At 34.7% G+C, this 21,413-nt stretch overlaps 3 protein-coding genes across 3 annotated transcripts; 1 reads left to right on the top strand and 2 right to left on the bottom strand.

The window, feature by feature from the left end:
• Positions 1-2,673: 2,673 nt before the first annotated feature.
• LOC106436394 (boron transporter 1-like) lies at positions 2,674-5,487 on the bottom strand. Its single transcript, NM_001315719.1, is given in 10 exon segments — positions 2,674-2,946; positions 3,029-3,296; positions 3,380-3,699; positions 3,779-3,910; positions 3,988-4,083; positions 4,150-4,490; positions 4,568-4,733; positions 4,816-4,954; positions 5,029-5,221; positions 5,301-5,487. Coding segments are annotated over 10 exon segments (2,115 nt in total).
• Positions 5,488-11,710: 6,223 nt separating this feature from the next.
• Positions 11,711-13,592, top strand: LOC106436393 (ADP-ribosylation factor 1). Its single transcript, XM_013877358.3, has 7 exons — positions 11,711-11,901; positions 12,218-12,365; positions 12,462-12,532; positions 12,809-12,928; positions 13,027-13,145; positions 13,235-13,316; positions 13,415-13,592. Exons 2-7 carry the CDS (start codon positions 12,218-12,220, stop codon positions 13,418-13,420), a joined length of 546 nt encoding a protein of 181 aa, XP_013732812.1. The 5' UTR covers positions 11,711-11,901; the 3' UTR covers positions 13,421-13,592.
• A 103-nt stretch (positions 13,593-13,695) lies between these two features.
• Positions 13,696-15,309, bottom strand: LOC106436392 (galactinol synthase 1). Its single transcript, XM_013877357.3, has 4 exons — positions 14,871-15,309; positions 14,454-14,777; positions 14,236-14,370; positions 13,696-14,137 (listed from the first exon to the last, which is right to left on the bottom strand). Exons 1-4 carry the CDS (start codon positions 15,210-15,212, stop codon positions 13,922-13,924), a joined length of 1,017 nt encoding a protein of 338 aa, XP_013732811.1. The 5' UTR covers positions 15,213-15,309; the 3' UTR covers positions 13,696-13,921.
• Positions 15,310-21,413: the final 6,104 nt, after the last annotated feature.

The raw sequence follows: 21,413 nt of genomic DNA, 5'->3' as shown, positions 1-21,413 counted from the left end.
TCATATATTATTAATTTTTAATAATATAGATATATATATATATATATATATATATATTATGATCCCGGTAAAAAATATTTCTAGCTCCACCACTGACCGGAGAAAATTCCTTACACGCTGATCTTTGACTTCCACTGGTAACAAATCATCAACCTCTTTCTCTATATCGAACAGAGTTTCATCAACCGGAGCGTTGAGGTTTCCGGTGAATGTAGTTGCTTGGATCGTTGCTTCTTTCAGTTCTTTTAAACGCTAGTAGAAAGAAACTGTTCTTAGCAACTCCTTGTTCTATTGAAAAGACAGAAAAAGATACAAAGAAAGTTCTTGTTTGAGGTTGCTGGTATATTAATGGTGTCTGCATGTGATGATCAGGGCCGGCTGAGGGCGAGCAGTGCGACCGCGCCTGGACCCAGGTCCAAATTTTTCAAATTTATTTTTAAAGAACGAAAATAAACATACATGTATTCTAATTTTTTTTATCGGTTTTCATATCTAAATTTAATAAATTTCTATACAATATAGTTTTAAAAAATTTATGTTTAAATTGAGTTTTTCTTAAATTATTAAAGGGGCTAAGTTTTTTTTTTTGCCTAGAAGCCCCTATAAACTTTGAGCCGCCCCTTGTGATGATAAGCTTGTTGCATATATAGTTATAAAGCTGTCCCAAACTCGCATTCGTTTTGATGCTTTTTCGTGCTGTTGCAACCAGTCTGTTACGAAGCAGCTGCATTTTATATGTTGTATGTTCAGGTGGAAAAGTTGAATATATATACTCAATATTGGAATGGCCAAATATGTATGTACTGAGCTAGTATTAAACTGTATACGATTCCCATTAACATGTTTAAGTTAATTTATACGTTATAGTTCTTAGATTATAGTAGAACAATGATATATAGCTAAGGATGGCTTTTGGTCAAGCTACTTTGGGATTAACACGTGGAAAAGGGTCAACGAGTATTTCTAGTCTCCTTCCGATTCAAAAGTGAAGTTGAAGAATGTGGGCTTTGCTTTTAAGGTGAGGAAGAGATGAATGAATGCGAAAGAGTTCTGTTTTTAGTCTAAGACAATAAAGAGTCGCAAAAACGAAAAAAAAAAAAGAACAAAGATCACATTGCATGATTTAGACTGCGACCTATGCATAAGGCAACTTATTAACTTTCATTATTGCAGACAACAAGAATATCAATGATAACACAAAAATAAATTTCACTATTTATGTGTCAATGGTTAATGCTAAGAAAACAAAAACTTTAGCAAAAAGAGGATAATCAAGAGTTCCCTTTACTAGCTCTTCTTTTATTGTCCACCCACGTTTCAATCGTAAGTTTAAATCTCACTCAGCAATAGCTCTTTGTATTAGTCACATGTTTATACGCCATAACTAATGATTTGATCTTAAAGTTGTGACATATCTCTAACAAAGTATTCCAAAACCCCATAACAAATAGTACGTAGAAAACCAATTGTTTGCAATGTATACAGATACAACAAATATAAAGAAGTGTGAGTCTTTGTTTCAAACCAAACTGTAACAACAGTTATGATAGTTGCCATTGTGTTAAATTATTACTATACCAGCGTATCATATGTGTTGTATCATCACACCTGTTACTTTTCTCCTCATCCTATGATTACGCCAGCAAAGTAAATCCAAATTTCAATATATAAAAAGGGTTTTATTTTCTCGACAGGGTCGGTCTCAGTTGGCTCGTAGCCTCTCATACATTATACTATTACTCAAGTGCTTCTAATTTTATACTTTTGGTGATTAATTAGAGACCATTCTTTTTTCCTCTTCCCTCATAATGACATTTTAAAATCAAAAGGCTTAAAAACTATTCCAGTGCATCACTTTTCCTTGTTGACATCGAACACTCGTGTTGTTTTACTTTTGTCTTTGTCTGGTTCGATGTTGGTAATATAAGTTGACCCTTGTATTGTTTTATATGTATAGTGCCAAAGTGCATGCTTCTTCGAACGACATGCCTTACCTTTAACAAGATAGCTGCTGTCATCATGCTCAAAGTATTTGTTGCTGCCTCAAATTTTATGTAATCATTCACGCTTTACTTTTCCATTTAGTTATTTCTCTTTTTCTTTCATGCATGAACCACGAAAGGAAGTTAAGGAACGTCTGCATGTAAGTGTAACATCACATATATCATGTATTTAATTTACAGATTGTGGATTTGCATGTGTATATGAATCATGCCACGTTAACTTTGTAGAAAGTGTTGGCTCAAAGTGTTTTTTTTTTCTCTAAATTCCGTTTGTGAAATTTGAACAAAAGTAATACTTACAAAAAAAACTATATTATTTGTCACCCAAAGAAATGGTATATAGATGTAACAAATGTAAAAAAAAACAAGTGTGCGACAGCCGATCATATAAAAAGATTGCTTATCGTAATTAACATTTTAAGTCTTTATACATATCTGCCTTGCCACACAGAGTTACATATAAGTAAGATTTTACAGAAACTCAAAAGATAAAAAAAACACAAGGGAAGGGGATTACAAACACATACAACACATAAACTAAAGAGAGATTATTCAAGAAAGCTTTTGTTTCTTATAATAACTAAAGATCAAATTAATTAACTAATTAAACATTCATCCTCATTGGGGGTGGTTTTGTTTTATTGAGCTTTCTGAATATATATATATCATCTCACTTTGACGAGGACTGGTTCAAGGGACTCCTTCCACAACTAACAGGCTTTGGACTATTACCAACGACTCGAGGACTCATCTGACCAAACCTGAGTTCACCCACTCGTGGACTAAACACTTGAGACAAACTCCTATTATTGAGCGGAGTTGAACTCGAACTCGTGACCTTAGGACTACTCGTGTGTCTAAACTCTCCTCTGCTTCGTGTAATAACCTCATCAAGAATCTCTGAGTCTCCTGGATACGAAGTTGTCGATCCAATCTCCGTTTCCTGCTCGAAGTTAAAGTGTAAAGGATAAAAGAATAGAAGAGGCTAAAGTAAAAAAAAAAAAATGAGTTATGTTTTTAGTTACCGCTGCGAGATTAAAGGGTAAAGCTGGAGCTTCTTCATACTCTGCTGCGTCCAAGTCCTGAAGATGAGCTCCTTTGAAGAATCTAGGGAGGATGTATTGTCTAACGGGGATTAAGAACATGATCATCAAAGGGAACATGACTCCTGCTATTGGGATCCATGTGAGGCCAAAGCAGATTAACAGATAAACCGTTTGGAAAATAGTGAACATTGCAATCGTCTTGAATGGAACCGTCTCAACGAACGTTGCGTGGTAGTCTTCAAGAACCCTGCCAACATAGAAATGAGTCATAAAAAGAGGCTTCTTGAAGTTTGAATGTGATAAGAAAAGATATGAGCCTTTTATAGTTACTTGAAGCGGCGACTAGGGGCGGTGAAGAGAAGTAAGATTCTCTCCCAGAACTGGTTTCCGGGTAAGCTCTCAATAGCCATAAAGGCGAAGTAACCCCAAAGGACAGAGGTTGGGATCATTTTAAGGATAGGCATAGCAGCAACGCATCCTCCTACCATTGTGGACTGAAGGAAGTTGCTTACACGCTGCTCTTTGACTTCCACTGGTAACAAATCATCAATCTCTTTCTCTATATCGAATAGAGTTTCATCAACCGGAGCGTTGAGGTTTCCGGTGAATGTAGTTGCTTGGATCGTTGATTCTTTCAGTTCTTTTAAACCCTATAAGTAGAAAGAAACTGCTCTTTAGTAATAACTCTCTGTTCTATTATTAGATAGAAAAAAAATAGAAAGTTCTTACTTGAGGTTGCTGGTATACTAATGGTGTCTGCATGTGATGATAAGCTTCTTGCATATTGTTGTAGAGCTGCCCCAAACTAGCATTAGTTTTGATGCTTTTTCTTGCTGTTGCAACCAGTCTGTTACGAAGCAGCTGCAGAAACAGAGAACGTTGATCTCTCAGAACTCAGTGAAAGATAGAAGACTCTGGTGACTGGTGAGTGATGTTACCTGATACTTAAGAGTTGCTAAGCTCTTGGTGTGCATTGGAGATTGAGGAATGACACCATTTGATGGAGGGACTCCGAGTAAACCACACATTAAAGTCTGCAATGATTATAACCAATAAGCCTCAGGAGAAAAATTCAGATATGTAAATCTTTTTCTTCTTACCAGGAACCCAAGAAGAAGCAAGTCATAGTGGTAAGAAGAAGGTTTTCTCAAATTGAACTCTTTCTGCTGAGCAAGCTGTGAAGCTACGCTATGATCAAAGTAGTAAAGCACAGCAATCATTGATGCTGGAATGAACGCTCCAATTATGTAGACGACTGGAACATCAAGCATCTCCTTTGCCACGGTCCAGTTTCCATAAGCACCAGGAGACCAAGGATTTGGGCTAAGAAGTCTCCGAGGGATTCCTTTAGGAACATCTCCTGATGGAATGTAGGAGACACCGGTCCACACTAGCACCATTAGTGGTACACCATAGTCAGCTATTAAGCTTCTGAGCCAGCCTGTTTGAAGAGAAGCAAAACTGAGTCTGTAAGAAGAATCTTTAGCTCATTAGAGAATGACTCTGTTTTTGACTTACCAGTACCGTACCGCCATGATCTGGCTTTTCTGCTTCTAAGTCCAGTTAGAAGAAGACCAAAGGAGAGAACCAGAGCGAACATCCCATTAGCGAACCTCCAGGAAGGTAAGAACTCCATCAGCTTCTGGTTTTCTCGTTCCGGAATGCGAAATTCATCCACTAGCCCCTGGAGAATCAAATCATGAATAATAGATGAAAATTAGAAAACCAACATTATTTGAAATGTTGGTGAAAAGGGTGGTTCATACTTTGATGGCTTGTTGCATGAAGAGCATAGCGATAAGCAGTCCAAACAGTTCACCAGCTACACGAGTAAACCTGTTGATGATGGAACAAGCTCCACATATAGCCATCACAAACAGCATCAAAGCAGTCCAAACACAAACCCTATTCAAACAGTGTTGTCAGCACACATGATTACTCTCTTTTAAGCAAAACTCAACAAAGAGGACTGGACTTACCATCCAGACCAAGCCAAGAAGAGGTCACGTCCAAGTTCAGGTCTAGCCTTTGCGAAGTTAAACATGAATGTATACATGATCACAGTCGGCTCTGCAACACCGAGTATAAGAAGTGGCTGACCTCCGATAACAGAGTGAATGATGCCGCAAATGGCGGTGGATGCTAAGGTCTGAACAGCCGTGAGAACTCCATCTGACGAGATTTTCAAAATCCAAATTTTAAATCTTTGCTAGTGGAAACTGATTAAAGGTGGAAACTTTACTTTACTCACCAGTGTTTCGTTCGAGCTGTTCACCGAAGGAGATGACAGGAATCGCAGAGGCGAAGAATATGTAAGTGGTGGGAGCCAGAATCCTAAAGCCAGCTTTGAATCCGCCGGTCCAGTCTTGCTTATAGCACATGAGTCTGCCTTTGAGGTCATTCTTGATTCCTTCAAACGGCACAAACGTCTCTTCCATAGCTTGCTCTGTTTCGTTCAGTCAATTCGTCAAACACTTGGAGTTCTGAAAGATTTTGAGCTCAAACCCGGTTTAAGGGGGAACCAGCTTATAAACTATTTCAAATCCGACAAACCCATTTCGAAGAACATCTCTCAGTTCAGACAAGAACAGGGGAGAAAAATGCAGGAAAGCCCGACAAGGAGATTAGTGAGAAGAAGATTGAATCTGGATGAAGAAAGTGGGAAACAGTGCATGGATGGGGGAGAACAAATCAATAAAAGGAAAGAGAGGGAAGCAGTGTGTGTGTTTTTGATTTGGATGAGAAGAAAGTGAAGAGTCGGTGAATTACAAGCAGCTGTGCAATGTATACTATGTGTTGGTTGTTGTTATGTCTGGTGGCAACTGGCAATGAAGAACAAGCCGAGGGAATCTCCGTTTATATAAGCTCCTAAAAGCAAAACAAAAATAAAATTATAAATTTAAAAATGTATACATCGAAATACATATAAATAAAACAAAATAACAACTAAAAATACAAAAGAATAAATTATACTACTTTTTCGCATCCATCATCATCATCAGAATAGTTTTTTTCTTTTTTTTAAAAAATCATCAAAATAATTAGAAGGTAAAATACATAATTCAAAATAAATTCTGATACTAAAGGGTAGGGGTGGGCGTTCGGGTATCCGTTCGGGTTCGGGTCGGGTATTTCGGTATAGAGGTGTAGAATCCGTTCGGGTATTTCTGTACTTCGGATCGGGTTCGGATATTTTTAGTTCGGATTCGGTTATTTCGGATCGGGTTCGAATATTTAGATTTTGAAAAAAAATTAAAATTTTCATTTCTCAAGTTTCTTGTATTTAAAAATATAATTTTCAGTTAAATAATTTTTTATTTTTAATAGATTGAATGATTAATAGATTTGGACATAATATTTTAAAACTAAAAAGGTATTAATTTAGTTATTTTTTAAAAAAATTTGGATGTAACTTTTTGTTAATTTTTAAAATAAAAAACTTGACATGCATTTCAAGTGAGTAGCAAATCATTTTTTCTGTAATTGTATGTATATCATATGAACTTAAAGTATCTGTAGTATCAATATAAATATTTTATATAAAATAAGAGATGTAAACTAGATATATAAGGTTAATTATACATATGTTTGGTTATCTTCAGATATCCATTCGGGTTCGGGTATTATCCGTTCGGATTCGGGTATCCAATCTCTCCTCATTCAATACCCGTTCGGGTATTTTGCTAATTCGGTTCGGATTTCGGTTCGGGTTTTCCGGATCGAGTTCGGATGCCACTTCGGATATCGGATAAAGTGCCCACCCCTACTGAAGGGTCAAAGTATAATAACGTCCCTTCTTTAATGGGAAGGGAACTCATGATGATTTAATTTTGATAAGGATATAAAGTTTAGAGTTAATAGTTTATAAAATCCAGTCGATAATTAGATGATTAAATTGATGAGAATTGCCGAGAAAACATATAGTCATAATGCTAAAATACTGAATATTCAAACTAAGACACGGATACGATTACGTGGAGTAGTAAAGTACGTGAGAGTAGGGAATGGTGAGTAGATTGACATGCATCTTTTTGGAGTTGCTTGTTTTGGCTGTCTCAATCTGTAAAATGTCCAAGTTAAATACGTTTGCTAATATCTTTCTTACTTCTTATCTGTCGCCTGTCGTTTTGATAATCAATTGGTCAACTTGCATTTTTAGAATCTTATTATTTGTACAATCGATTTGCCCTTATCTTCTAATTTCTTTTTAATATAATTTCATCAATAGTATATGTGTTCGATAGCTCATGAAAATTAGATCATCCAAACGTTATTTTGAAATAGGTTTTCGGCTAAAATTTTCAAAATACCTTTTGTTATAAAAATTAGGTCTTATCAGGAGAAAATGTCACTATTAACTTGTCGTAATAAAATAGTAGTTGTTGTAGATATTATGTTATATAATGTTTATATTTATGCAGTAATGTGGCAATAGTAAGAACTCAACCAAACATATCTAAAGAACTAAGAAGCAAACTTGACCTAACTATCCCATCCCGGTTGGTTTTAAATTAAATTAATTATTATCTTTTTTGTCGCCAATTGTAACTTTTAACTAAATTATATTAATATACATACTCGTTAGGATTTGGATTCAGATACGTTTAAAAGTTGTCTCTCATATGTTTGGCTGCGGTTTTCGCACGCATAGCTTAACTTGGCTCCTTTAAATATGACCCATAAGAGACTTAAGAGTAATTAAATTGGTAAAAGCCACTTAAATAAATCACATATTATACGTAAGAAATGCATGGCCACTCTTCTCCATTGGTCTTAGATCTCTGATGTGCTTTGCTGGCATTTTAATTTGAAATATTTGATAGTATATTTTGGTCCCACAAAAAGTGTATTGTAGAGATTGAAATTGCGATATGTAAGTGTTACATGTGTAGATAGATAATATAGATGTTTGAGGGAAAAAACTATAGTATTACATATTTATGTGGCTACAAGTTACAACAATACATATGCACTTGTGTGATGTGTTGTACATGTGATTACACATATAACGAATATTTAATATATAATTTGGAAAGAGAGGGTATGACCCATGTGCCCTAGACAACTCGACGAAATCTCACAGCCTCAATACAATAGTGAGACTTATTTTTATTTTTATTTTTTTTTGGTATAAATGTTAAGATTTATACCACTTTTTTAAGAGTTTACAATGTTGTGACAAGCACAACTTATTCAAGAAAAGATAAAAGGAGCAGGAGAGAGAGCAATAACAAGAGAGTATCATTAACTAAAAGGGGACAAGAACCAAAAGTATAGCTCAAGCAAAGAAGGGGGAGGGGCAGTCATTCCAAATTTGTCAAACTAACAAGGCATTGGATAATTTTAATATATACAAAAGTAATTAACATCGTGGGATGATAATTTGTTTAGATTATCATGTAAGCGAAGAACTAATAATCGACGGCCTACCATATTCCAAATGACGTTGTAATCTACGTACGTAATTTTACCACCTTTTTTCTCTCCTAAAGTATATACTTTGTATCGGGACCTTTCCATGTATATTCGTGGGTCACATACCTTTATTATTCAAATAGTTCAAAGGATTATATTGTTTTTTTCTGCTAAACACACAAAAGTATTGTTAAACTATTAGAAACGATGCAGTTCGTGTAATTGTTTCGTTGAATCAATTATTGTATATAGATACAAAAATAAACAAGTAATATGCCAATCAAGTCGTAACATAACTGATCATTTTTTTTTTGTTATATTAAGTCGTTTCACTTCATTCATCTAATTCTCCAATATGACAACTAAGAAAGCAGCTATAACGTTATACCTAGAATTTTTTATATTGCAGATTGATTGGGAATTTCGTGGCGGTAACTTGGTTGGAACGGGATCAGAACAAGTTGATTTAACCATCAGCTTTAAACAAGGTGATTAGAGCTTCTCCGATCCATTGAAGAGTTGTAGTGGGTATCTAGTAATTTTAGAAAAAGAAAAAAAATACAAAATTAAAAGAGAGAAAACATAGAGGTTCAATATTTTTGACATTGTTTCAGATACTCAAATCACATTTACTTCTCATCTATTAGTCCATCTATTTAAAAATAAATTGAAATTAATAATAATCTACTAATAATAGAATATCATTATTTTTATTTTTTAGAAGCTAAAAGAGGTTTTCACCAATAAAGTTGTTCTTATGTATGTGGGTTACTATAACAAACACTAATAGAAACCATTATCTATAGTTATGTTACGTATGTTTCCGATAAATATTACGATATAAAATATTTTACGTAAGAGACGCTAACCAATTTTGGGAGAAAAAACAACATTGAAAACGTATAAGCAGAACCATTGTGTGTGGAAGGACAAAAACAACTGTGTGTACAAAGCCGAAACACCTGATGGGTCCATAATAGGCCGAACATCCACTTCTAATTTTCGGTGTATAACTACTGTAGTACCGTATATGATTATTCACATAATAACAAAAATAAAAACATCTCTTAAGGTGGTAGGCCCTTTTCCTTCATCATTTCCCCCCCTTTGACACCGTTCACTTCAACAACAATTCACATTATTATGACCACCACTTTTTGTTTTTATGGTTTAAGTTAAACAGATGAGGTATAAACCGAACCCACGTTTTCTCCGTCATAACACAAACAAGTATGAACAAGTACAAACAAGTATGAGGTATAAACAAGTATGAACTCTGACAGGGAGCCCACAGTTATGCAGAGACTTTCCACTTCAACAAGACAGCAACAAGAGACATACCTCACCATTTGGTTTGATAGAGTTCAACGCTAAGCAAATGGAACTACTCAAAAATCTGCTCGCTTCACATCTGTTTCATTCCTTATATGTAATATTCTCAGGCTATCATTTTCCATCCTTCTAGGTCTGTAAAACAATCTAACTTTATTCAGAAATGGTATCGTAATTTAGATTAAAAAAAAAAAAAAAAGTATGAACTCTGATTTCTAGAGTTTTCTTCCATTGGAGGTCAACTTACGCTTTTATCATTACTATGATCTTGATCTTTCATATCATCACATTATTGCTAGGGTTACAAGTTTTCTCTCACATTTATCATTAATGATTTCTTTTCAAGAAAAGCTTGGATAATAATAATTGAAACAATACATCCCAAATGTATAACATCTCATACAACTTGATAGGCGCCAAACAAATAAATAAGCCCTACTAACGAATCTAGAATCTATGTACATATATAGTAGAATAGAATTGATCAATGTTACCTATAGTACGATGGCAAATAGAGTAGCATGCTTTACCAAATATATAGTCTAATTAGAAAAATACTTGCAACTTTCAAAATATTCAAATTGAATTTCAGTTTTAAGATCGATCGTATGGTGCATAAAAGTTACAAATAGTATTAATGTGGTTAACTAGCTTTTGGGGGGGGGGGGGGGGGGGGGGGGGGGGTGTATAAACTGATTAAGCTAGTTAGAAGTGTCGATCTCAAGTACAAAAGTTATGCACTAAACGAAGTACATTAACAACAACAAATGAGGTCATCACTCATATGATCATACAAAACTTATAAATGTTTAAATATATTAAAAACGAAAAAGAACAAACAAACAACATTGATTACCCAGTTCGAAAAGACATCTCCTTATCGTGTGTGCAAAGGTTTGGCAATGTCTGAGTCTATCTATGAACAATATTACAATACGTTACGGATGTAAACAATTTTGCATTCTTGTATCCTAAAACTACATATGCATCTATAGTTTCGTACGTCATTTATCGTTTTTATATGGAAACTGAGACTGCCGGTCGTGTTTTTAATGTACTTCAAGAAACTGCGTATCATCGCCAAGCAAGATATATATAAACGCCGTCTCGAACTATTTAAGCCCTGTACAAAATTTTAAACTGAAAACTCTAACAAATCTTTCTTACACTTTTTAATTTTCATTTTACGGATCTTTCTTACACATTTAGCACGAAAAAAAACAAAAGCAAAACCATCTAGAGTTTTCGGTTTAGTTATCAAGCTAAAAATTAGAAATATTTGGAAGTAAGAAATATATTGTCGCCCACTTAACTTATACAATAAAGTATGAAACATGGATGCATGAAGGATAGACTTCCATAATGCTTGTGGTAGGGTCTTTTCATTCATCATCTTGTCTCACTTCCTTTTCTTTTCCCGCTCTCGTTTTAATTACAGCCAATATGTTTTTATCTCTATACTATTTCTTTTTATGTAAAAAGTGTTTCTTTATTGGAATCTACAATCCAGGAAATATTGGAGCCTCAGGATTGTAATAATGTCTTATATAAGAGGTTGACTTGGCAAAGAATTCAGCTAAACGCGCAAATCATTACAAAGTAATTTGATTAAATAGACTTTTTTTTTGTATGCAATTGATTCAGACACAAGGACCGACCAATTCTTTTTTTTTTTTTTTTTGGTCAAAAGGACCGACCAATTCAAGAACAATGAATGGATATGATTCATCCTTGTAAAGAAAAAGCTTTTGTGACGGTTTCCACTTCGAATATAGAAGAGTGAAAAAGCCTAACTATATAGGCCGGTAAGCCCATTGGGCTCGTTTAAGAAGGGAAGAAGTAATATTATTTTAGTTACTAAATATTGCAAAAATGGGCCGAACTGCAAAACATATAAAAAATGATTTTATTGAGAAAACATAATAGATTCGACGTATTTTTAACGCTCAGTGGGTTGGATTATATATAAGTCGAGATTAGATTATTTTTCTCTGTCCGTTAAAAAAAAAAAAAAATCAAATCGTGAAACGTTCTCGCAGGCCATTTGCGTAGACGAACCATCGGCATCAGAGAGAGGTTAGATCTCGCGCGGCGTTGTTTCTTCGGTACGTTTGTGCCTTCTCTAAACTATCTCTCTCTCGTTTCACCGATTCGAATTTCTAGCTTAGATCCGTTGTTCATGGCTGTCATTTTCCAGATCTATTGTGTTTCGATAGTTTGTAATGCTTGGATCTGTATCCGATATGCGAATATGATTATTCGATCTTCGATTCGATCCATAGCTGAGGATAAGAATGAGATCCGATGCGATTTGTAATCAATCGTCATAGGTTCCACATTGGTCTCGATGAAATGATTCCTCGATTTTCAATTTATTTATTTCGAATTGATCAAATATGGTTTTGTTGTTTTTAAAATAAGATGGGGCTGTCATTTGGGAAGCTGTTCAGCAAGCTGTTTGCGAAGAAAGAGATGAGGATTCTGATGGTTGGTCTCGACGCTGCTGGTAAGACCACCATCCTCTACAAGCTCAAGCTTGGTGAGATCGTCACAACCATTCCCACCATTGGTAAGCAACCTCCTACTATTGATTATGTTGTTGTTAAAATGTTTTGTATGAGAAGGAGCTGAGAGACGGTTCTTGTTTTTTTTTTTTTTTTTGCAGGTTTCAATGTTGAGACTGTTGAATACAAGAACATTAGCTTTACCGTCTGGGATGTCGGGGGTCAGGACAAGGTAGCCTCTCACTGACTTCATAATGTTTGCTAGTCTGTTCGGAATTGGTTTGCTTATTAGGTTCAGTGTTGGTGAATTTCGTTCGTGTACCAATACTCTACATTTTATAAGCTAAATCAAAATCAGCCCTGAACTTGGAGCATGCTTTGATTCCTTCTCAAAGATATTTCGTTTCATGGCTGACATTTATATGTTATGTTACTTCGTTTTTTGAGCTGATGTTCGTAGAGCTGTGGGTCGAGTTCATTACTAATGGTTTCCTTCTTGCTCGTCTAGATCCGTCCATTGTGGAGGCACTACTTCCAGAACACGCAGGGGCTTATCTTTGTTGTGGACAGCAACGATCGTGACCGTGTTGTTGAAGCCAGGGACGAGCTTCACAGGATGCTCAACGAGGTAATACATAGACAAGAATCATCAATTCTTTCTGCGTCATGACTTCACCATTTGGTTTTTGACTTTGTGATGTTCTTTTTACTTTTTTTTGGTGGCAGGATGAACTGAGGGATGCAGTTCTGCTTGTTTTTGCTAACAAGCAAGATCTACCCAACGCAATGAATGCTGCTGAGATTACTGACAAGCTTGGCCTTCACTCTCTCCGCCAACGTCACTGGTGAGCAAAAGAAAACACACACATACTGATCTTAGCTAGCTATCTCGATCCACATTCTAAGCTTAATATGGTGATCATTGTAATGACAGGTACATTCAGAGCACATGTGCCACCTCTGGAGAAGGACTCTACGAGGGACTTGACTGGCTCTCCAACAACATCGCAAACAAGGTACTAACTATTATGCTCTACTCGCTCTCTTTCAACTAAAATTCTGATTTTATCATTTCTGGGAGTTTTGAGACAAACTTTCAACGCGTGATGTGCAGGCGTAGAAAGAGGAGATTGCAGGATTCATCTTTGCTTGTTTTGTTTTATACATCAAAGTAAGGGGTCTGTTTCTCTAGCACTACAAAACGAAACCAAGTTTTTATTATGTTATACATTCTTCTTCGTCTGTTCTTTAACCATTAGTACTTTCCTTGAATAAATCATAAGCCTTTTCTTTTTTGCATTTTCTTCCTGAAGTGAGTACGTTCTTTTCTTTTAATCAGTTTTATCCTTGTATCCAGTTCCTTCTTTGAGCTTCAGAGTAAACAGATCTTTACTGTTCGATAATCAATATCGTTATTAAAATTTGAACTAAATATACAGCTTACATTACACAAAAAATCATAAAAACACACTCGGAAATTAAGGGAACAAAAAACACGCGTCAACCACAAAACACACATGAAACCAGAGACAGCATGTGTGGTTGTCGTAACAACACAACAACTCATAATCCACCTGCTGCTCCACAAAAACCGAATCTACTTCACCGACAATTTTGACATTCAAGCAGCGGACGGTGCAGTCACGTACTTGACCCGTCCAGCTTCAGTAAGAGCGTTGATGAACGGCTTCAGATTCACTAGATCCGACTCTGCTTCAGGTTTCTTGTAGTCCAAGGAACCGTCCTTGTAAATGTCCCACCACTTGTTCACTAACATTTTGATGTCTTCTCTCTCCATATTCGCCTCCTTCCCTGTGTATCTCCATGGCTTCGAACCCTATAATTAGAAAGGCAACAAAAGACTAGTACGTTAAAACTCAAAAACAACCATTGGTCTGAACAAAAACAGAAAAGCTTGGATGTAAAGTAACTCACCGCAGCACAGTAGTGAACCACCTTGACTTTATCGAGCTCGACATTTTCTGGGTGACGCCATAGCATCGCCAGGACAAGATTGTAAACCAAAGGTATCGGCTTGTAGATTTTCTTGAAATACATGTTCAGAAAGTCCTGCACCATCAAATCCACAACTTAGCACAGAGCAAGAAGAAACAGAACAGAACCAGTCAGAGGTCACTTAGCGTTTTCCTTACCTGTTCAGCGAAAGGAGTAGGGGGAGTAACCTTAAGGGTCCTGAGCAGATCCTCATAAGTATCAAGGCCAGGTTCAAACACGAACATTCCAGCGTTGAAGTAGAGAGCCGGTGGCTCTCCAAGCTCCGCCTTTGGCCACTGAACTCTCTCAGGGCACTGTTGGCAGTACCCGATCTTGTATTGCGGCGTGTGGCTCCATGTCTTCTCGCAGAAACAGTCCATCACCGCGTAAAAGTACCCGTCAGGGAGATCGAACAAGTGATCGATGTTCTCGTAAACTTGAATGTCTCCATCTAAGTATATCATTTTACTGTACTCCACAAACTACACAACAGAGCAATAACCATATTTTATAAGTTAGTTATTTTCAAACTAACTCAAAATAAAAGGAAGTTAAACGACGTCGTTTAATAGTACCTTCCAGATACGGAGTTTGGAATAGTTGATGACGTAATAAGCCATGGCAAACTGAGTTTGGTTCTCGGGTGGGTAAACCGGTTCGATCTCGCGGACGATGCAACCTTGTTCCACGAGTATACGACGGTGCTCCTCCGGGACGTCTGGTAGTATCGCCACAACGAGTGGATACGCTGATTTGACTTTTCTTAGTCCTTTGGCTAAACCAACGACTCCTTTCACGTAGTCACCGTTACCGGCGAGAAACGTCACGTAGGCTCGACCGCCGTGAACTGGAGGCGACGGTTTTGTTAACGTCACGGCGGATTTAGCTGTGGTGGTTTGTGTGAGCTCCGGAGCCATGTGAGCAGCACGTGATTTTAGAGGATTTAGACAAGTGTGATGAGACAAGAGTTGTTTTGTTTATGTTGTTGTGTTTAGTGATGATAATGAGGTGGCTCAACGGGGGATTATTATAGACGAGAGGTTTAGTTGTCATCATGAAATCTGGAGCGTACACGTGTAAATTTAATATCAGACGGTGGTGATTGGCGTTTGGTGAAAGTTCTGGAAGTGACCTAACGGGGAAATTTAAACTATTAACACGGAAAACGCTAGAAGCAGCTACGGTGTTGTGAGGAAGACTTGTTATTCATCTACTTGACTTATGTATTTTAATACCTTCGTATCAGTGGGAAAAAAATGCTCGTAATGAGTTTTATTAAAACTTGATCATACATTAGCACATGCTTTTTCAACACTCCGATCACACGCACGACAAGTAGAATGTTCTTTCTCAATCTCCATAGCTGAATCTCTACAAGTTTTTGTCCTCCATAAAATTGCAAACAAATACACGAAGGAACGTGACCGTTTTTCTACGTCTCGAATCACATCATATTTCTATCTCATAACCATAAGAGATTCACGTACGTCCTTTAATTTCTGACAGCATTACTATATAATACCACCACATCAAATTAAACTCGAGTGTTCCAGATCATGTTCCATCTTTAATCCCAAGTTTTAATAAACATCATCAAATAACTCGTAACTTTTTTAGTTAAATTGTTCTTCATCTATATATACATCAACTTCTAGCATATCATGTTTACCTTGCTAAATTTCTATGGTACTTAACCTCTCCCTTTTTTCTTTCAATTGATATGAGTTTGAACAAAACTACTACTCTGATAGATAAGGACGTTACATACGTTTCAAATGCTTAATTTCCCATTATGCGTTGTACTATCTAATGAGAAATAGTTGATAACAAAGTTACAAGGAGGCAAAATAACCATGTGAAAAATGGAGACCTCTGATGGAAACGACATCTCTGACTATATACACACCGAATCAATTGTTTACTGGGTGAGGAGTAACCAGAAGATATACGTGCCATTTAATTTAATGGGCTATAAAACTAATATCATGGTGAGTAGTGAATTTTTAGTGGGCTCTCTACCCAGACACCTAGTTGCGATATTTGGTTATATTTTAGTTTCAGATATCTTTTTATATCTCTATCCGCTTATCCGCCGGTCCGATCGGCCCTTATCCACCAGAAACGATACATATTTAGTTCTAAAAAATAAATTGGATACTAAACTAAATGATCCGAGTTTGGAATATCTTCCAATAAATGACAGTGAATAGTCAATCGTCTGTTAATGGATTATCATGTAAACTATATGGACCAAAACCAAAATAGAGCGGAAACTTAGAAACTTGTAACTACCAAGAATGTCTTTTGATCTTGGTGACATTCTCAACAAACAAGTTTTATAAAATATGAATAAGTTGATTTTTTTACAAAGACCTAAGGTGCCTATATATATTAAGCCACTACTAATACCGTAAGGAATTCTAATATCTAAAGTAATCATTATCTCTAAAAGATTTATAATTATCCTTATGAAAACATAACTATAATAAAAAAGGAAAATAGAAGCTACGATGCATCAAAAACCCAAGCACAGACTTAACCAAATAACAGGAACTTGGGTTTACACCATGCCCCAAATTTTGGATACTTTGTAGATGCCAAGAGGCGGATTCAAGCCATTGCGACACAAACACTTGGCTCTGCTTCCCTTCAGTAATACACTAGGCATACTGTGGTCTAGAAAAGCTTAAACCCATACGTTGTGATCTTTAAAACCATGTGTACGTTTGACTCTAAAGTCCAAACGTGTTGTGTGTTGCAATATTTGACAAAACATAATAGAATAGTAATGAGAGTGGGTCTCTTACGATGTCTTTGTATTTCCTCCCAAAAGTGTCGGTTGAGGATGGACTTTTATAACCTTAATCATCGCCGGTCATCTTTGATTTGGGTTCCTTAATATTCATCTGCTTCCACTATTGTGTATGCGTATGTTTTACTTTCTTTTAAAAATTTTTTTTTTTGCTAAGTACTTTCTTTTAAAAATTCTTCCCTTCACAAAGCTTCGACCGTTGTTGCTTTTGTGAGATTATATATTCCGACCAATCAAAGTCAACTCCCATAGTGTCCGAGTTTAGGCAACATGCATTGCATTTACTTCCTTCCAACTTTGAAATTTCACCTTTTTACGGTTAATGGAAAGAACTTTTGACCTTTTTACACTGCAAATGGTAGACTTGTTACAAATTATTATTTTATTTTTTCGGGAAAGACTTCTTACAAATTATTTCTTTTATGTTTCTCTCTTTTCTTAGCATTTTTAAATAGTTGACTTTTATAGAGTTCCATATAGCATCACACACACCCTTATGAAACTAAATTTAAACATGTTAGTTAAGTATTAAACCAAATGATTCGATGTATATATTTTTATTTGAATGTAGACAAATATAGGATAAAAATATATTCCTGACATTGATTAATTAAGGATAACTAAATAATTTGATAAACCAAATAAGTATAGACTTATAATCAGTATCTAAATTTTCTGGATTCGTAATATTATATGTATATAGTGTAACCGCTTAGAACTGAAAGAAATTTTTATTAAAGTCAGGATGCTCGATTGCCAGAGACAGCTGGATTTTTACTATATAACCATTACTATATTACGTTAATGCATGTGGAGATCTTTTGAATTTGAAGTTTTTGATAACAACATGTTCCTTTAGAGGGAATATCACAGGCTTTAAGCAAAGACTATGCGATACATTGAATCAAAATAAAAATGGACCTCCAAAGTATTAGACCATACATATACATACGTTAATTTATAGGAGCGTTGACGAGAAAATAGTTATATAGATGCTAACATTAGAACCTTATATGGTCCTGCCTCCCGAGTTTTGAACCACATGCTTAAAATTAAAGTTTAAAGCTCGAATCCTTATCAGAGGATTCTCCTCTGCGTCATCATCTTTACGTCATCGCTTCTACGCCATGCACGATAGATATTAAATACTTAATAAACAATTTTTCAGTTTATAAATATATATAATTAAGGGTATAATCTTTCTTTGAGTAAAATATTTTTCAATTCTATTTGATTTTTAGCTCTAAAATTAAATACAAAATAAAATTATTCTAAATAAATACCATATTTATCATTTCATTTCTTGGATTCATGATTAAGTACACTATTTTGGAGTAAGTTTATTTTTTTTTAAATAAATGAAATATATTAGAAATGTTCTGAAAACTGATCCATCAATGAGATACAAAAACATGAAAAAAAATCATTAGCCATCTCCCCTTTTAGAGTCTTATCTATTGCCCCTAGAACGTTGATTGTTTTATTCGATTTTGGGATTGGTAAGTCTAATAGATTTTTTGTTGGAGGCTTATGTGTTATGTCGCATCAAATTGGAATTGGACATAACCAGATGACAAAAGGAAAGACGCTTTGCATATGAATATGACAGATTTCTAGCGTGTAAGTTAAAAAGATTGTGGGTTCTACTTTTGGTACTTCTGATGATTTCGATAGACCGTAAAGGTCTTTTTATGTTGATCGTTGATCCTTTTTCTAATTTTGCTTTATATTCTTGTTGATTAGTTATCTCTTTCCCTTGGGTTTTCTAATATTTTAATTGAGTTTATTGAACGTAACTAAACATTTTGTTGTTCTTAAACACGCTAATTAAACTGGAACGGTGAATCAATCACAATATAAAGAGGCAAAAGTCATTTATATATGGTCATATTTCTTTTGCTGTCTCAAGTTCTTTAAACGCGCGTGTCGTAGTTCCAGCAAATAACCTGTCAAAATAATTGGTTTGCTAAAACTCTTAAAAGGTTTCTGCATCAAAATGGGATATTTGGTTGACTTTCATCAAACTGATTTTTTTTTGTTTGGTCATAATCAAACTGATGCAACTTAATTTAGTTTTCCGCGATGTGCAAATTAGTAGGTGAAATAAACAATAAATATTCTTTCAGCAAATAAGCCAATATAAAATCGGCCGTCCTTATTCATGTCAATATGAAAAAGTAATATATTTTGTTCATCACTTTCTCTGGACTGTCATATAATCAAATTTTAAATCGATGTAACAATTCACTGAATCGGGTGTTAGAAAAAAATATGTGTGTTTCTTCACTAAAAGTCTAAGATACTGCTACAACCCAAATCTAACCTATATTCGAATAATGTTGACACGTCCTCACTTGTGTATGTTTTGGTCCTAAGCTTGAACGTTACAGCAGACAAGTGTCTCATAAAGACATCCAAATCTGATTCGCTTCTCAGGTACATACACTTAATCGAGAGTGTAGCTTTCCCAAGAACTATGGATGCTACTGTATATATGTCTTTGTGTAATATAATATTGTGTTTACTTGCATTACTTAAACTCCTTTTACTTTAGTTCATAATTTTAAAAAATTTCATCCCTCCTTTGATAGAGTGGATTGCTCTGACATGTATGCATCAATTATGTATAGGCTGATGCTTTTGTCATCGTACGTTTTATTGGTTCGAATATTTTTTATCATTAGTTGCTATGAAACGACATTTTCATTTTTTCAGTAGTCGATATATCCTTTTGTATGTTTTATATGTTTTGTGATAAGAATCTCTTAAACTATTTATTTGCTACATGTTTTAATAATATATCATAGAACTTTCCTTTGTAAAAAATATAACTTGACTTTAATTTATAACAATAAATATATATTATAGGCGTTTTATATAATATAAAATTTTATTTCAAAATACATAAAGAAAACACCGTGTTATGTTTTTACAACTGAATCAGTGAGTACATCATGTGGACCTATAGTAATTTCTCCCTCTCGCAGAAGAAAGGAAGAGATTGCAACTTTTTTTTCTTACGGCAAATATTGGAAGTATTATATATTATTCTTAAGGCGAGTTTTTACCCAAAAATCGGAGTATTACATTATTAACTCCAACGTGTCGTGTTTCAAAAAAAAAAACTAAAAACAAATCGGTGTATTTATTAACTCCAACGTGCAATAAAGTTTTGTTGAAAATAACTCATAAAAGTCTTACCGTTTGTGTAAATATAAGCGTAGAAGTCATGGTGATAGATAGAGAGGGAAGACGTCTCTTTGACTACCCTTCAAATTCAATCATAAAACAAAATGTGCTAAAAATTCAAAAGCAAAGTCCCTAACTCGCCTAACTCCATTCCTCATTTGACTTTGCTTTAAATGTAAATAGTCATATGTTAGTTAGCTACATTAAAATTTGGAATTAAGATTATTTTAAGTATACTCAGTTAATTCCGTCTATAAATTAGTTTTAAGTACTACTATGTTCACCGAGTAGTTTCTGAACTAGGTTAAGATCCGCGCCTTACGCAGAATTAATATTATATAGTTTCAAGAAAACAATGAAATTTTTTTATAGAAAATTTGTGTATGTATTAATTTATATTTCACATAAATTAGTACAAATGTAAATACTATATATTATTCTCAGTTTCACATTTTTTTCCAAATATAAACATTGAATTATTAACACTGAATTATTAAAATAGAAATAACTGTAAAACAACCTCAATTTGTATTCTTCACATAATAAGCACTTCAATCTCTTTGAGAAAGAATTGTAAAATATTGATGTTTTCCCCGTCATTATTTTTTCATGCTCAAGGGAGTTACTACCTGGCCAGTGTCCATCCATAATATTCCGGTTAAAAAGCAATATACAGATTTTTACTGGTCACTGATTCTACCTCATTTGTCTTCTGGAATAATATCGATCATAAACAAATTACAGAATATTTTGCAAATGTCATAGAATAGAAAATCAAAGAAATACAAAAAAAAAAATGGCGAACTTTATGGAGATCGAAATTAATCAATAATATTCCACAAAATTTAATCATATCCTTTAAACAATGTAGAATATTTGTATATGATAAGGTATATGTCTATCAGTTTTTATATTAGTGATCCTGCAGGTCTGAGCTAGATAGATTCATCGCTCAAACTATAAATTGTGAAGCCATCATTCTTTACTAAATTTGTGTCCATATAACCGATATAACAAATGAAGAAAATGAAATTGTAAGTTTCAAAAAAAAAAAGAAAATGAAATTGTAATCACACAAGAATATATGATTAATAATTCATTTAGGCCATAATAATAA

This window comes from Brassica napus, chromosome A5 (genome assembly GCF_020379485.1).
Source record: "Brassica napus cultivar Da-Ae chromosome A5, Da-Ae, whole genome shotgun sequence".
Taxonomy (NCBI): Eukaryota; Viridiplantae; Streptophyta; class Magnoliopsida; order Brassicales; family Brassicaceae; genus Brassica; species Brassica napus.
Note: the sequence above shows the minus strand (reverse complement) of the source record. Positions and strands in the feature narration are given on the sequence as shown.

What these genes read in the sequence shown, in the direction of transcription:
- LOC106436392 (XM_013877357.3), bottom strand. Translation starts at nt 15,212, where the DNA reads ATGGCTCCGGAGCTCACACAAACCACCACAGCTAAATCCGCCGTGACG. An exon ending in CCAAACTCCGTATCTGGAAG is followed by an intron (nt 14,778 to 14,870) that starts GTACTATTAAAC and finishes TCTGTTGTGTAG; the next exon opens with TTTGTGGAGTACAGTAAAAT. An exon ending in CTACTCCTTTCGCTGAACAG is followed by an intron (nt 14,371 to 14,453) that starts GTAAGGAAAACG and finishes TTGATGGTGCAG; the next exon opens with GACTTTCTGAACATGTATTT.
- LOC106436393 (XM_013877358.3), top strand. Translation starts at nt 12,218, where the DNA reads ATGGGGCTGTCATTTGGGAAGCTGTTCAGCAAGCTGTTTGCGAAGAAA. An exon ending in ATGTCGGGGGTCAGGACAAG is followed by an intron (nt 12,533 to 12,808) that starts GTAGCCTCTCAC and finishes TTGCTCGTCTAG; the next exon opens with ATCCGTCCATTGTGGAGGCA. An exon ending in TTCACAGGATGCTCAACGAG is followed by an intron (nt 12,929 to 13,026) that starts GTAATACATAGA and finishes TTTTGGTGGCAG; the next exon opens with GATGAACTGAGGGATGCAGT.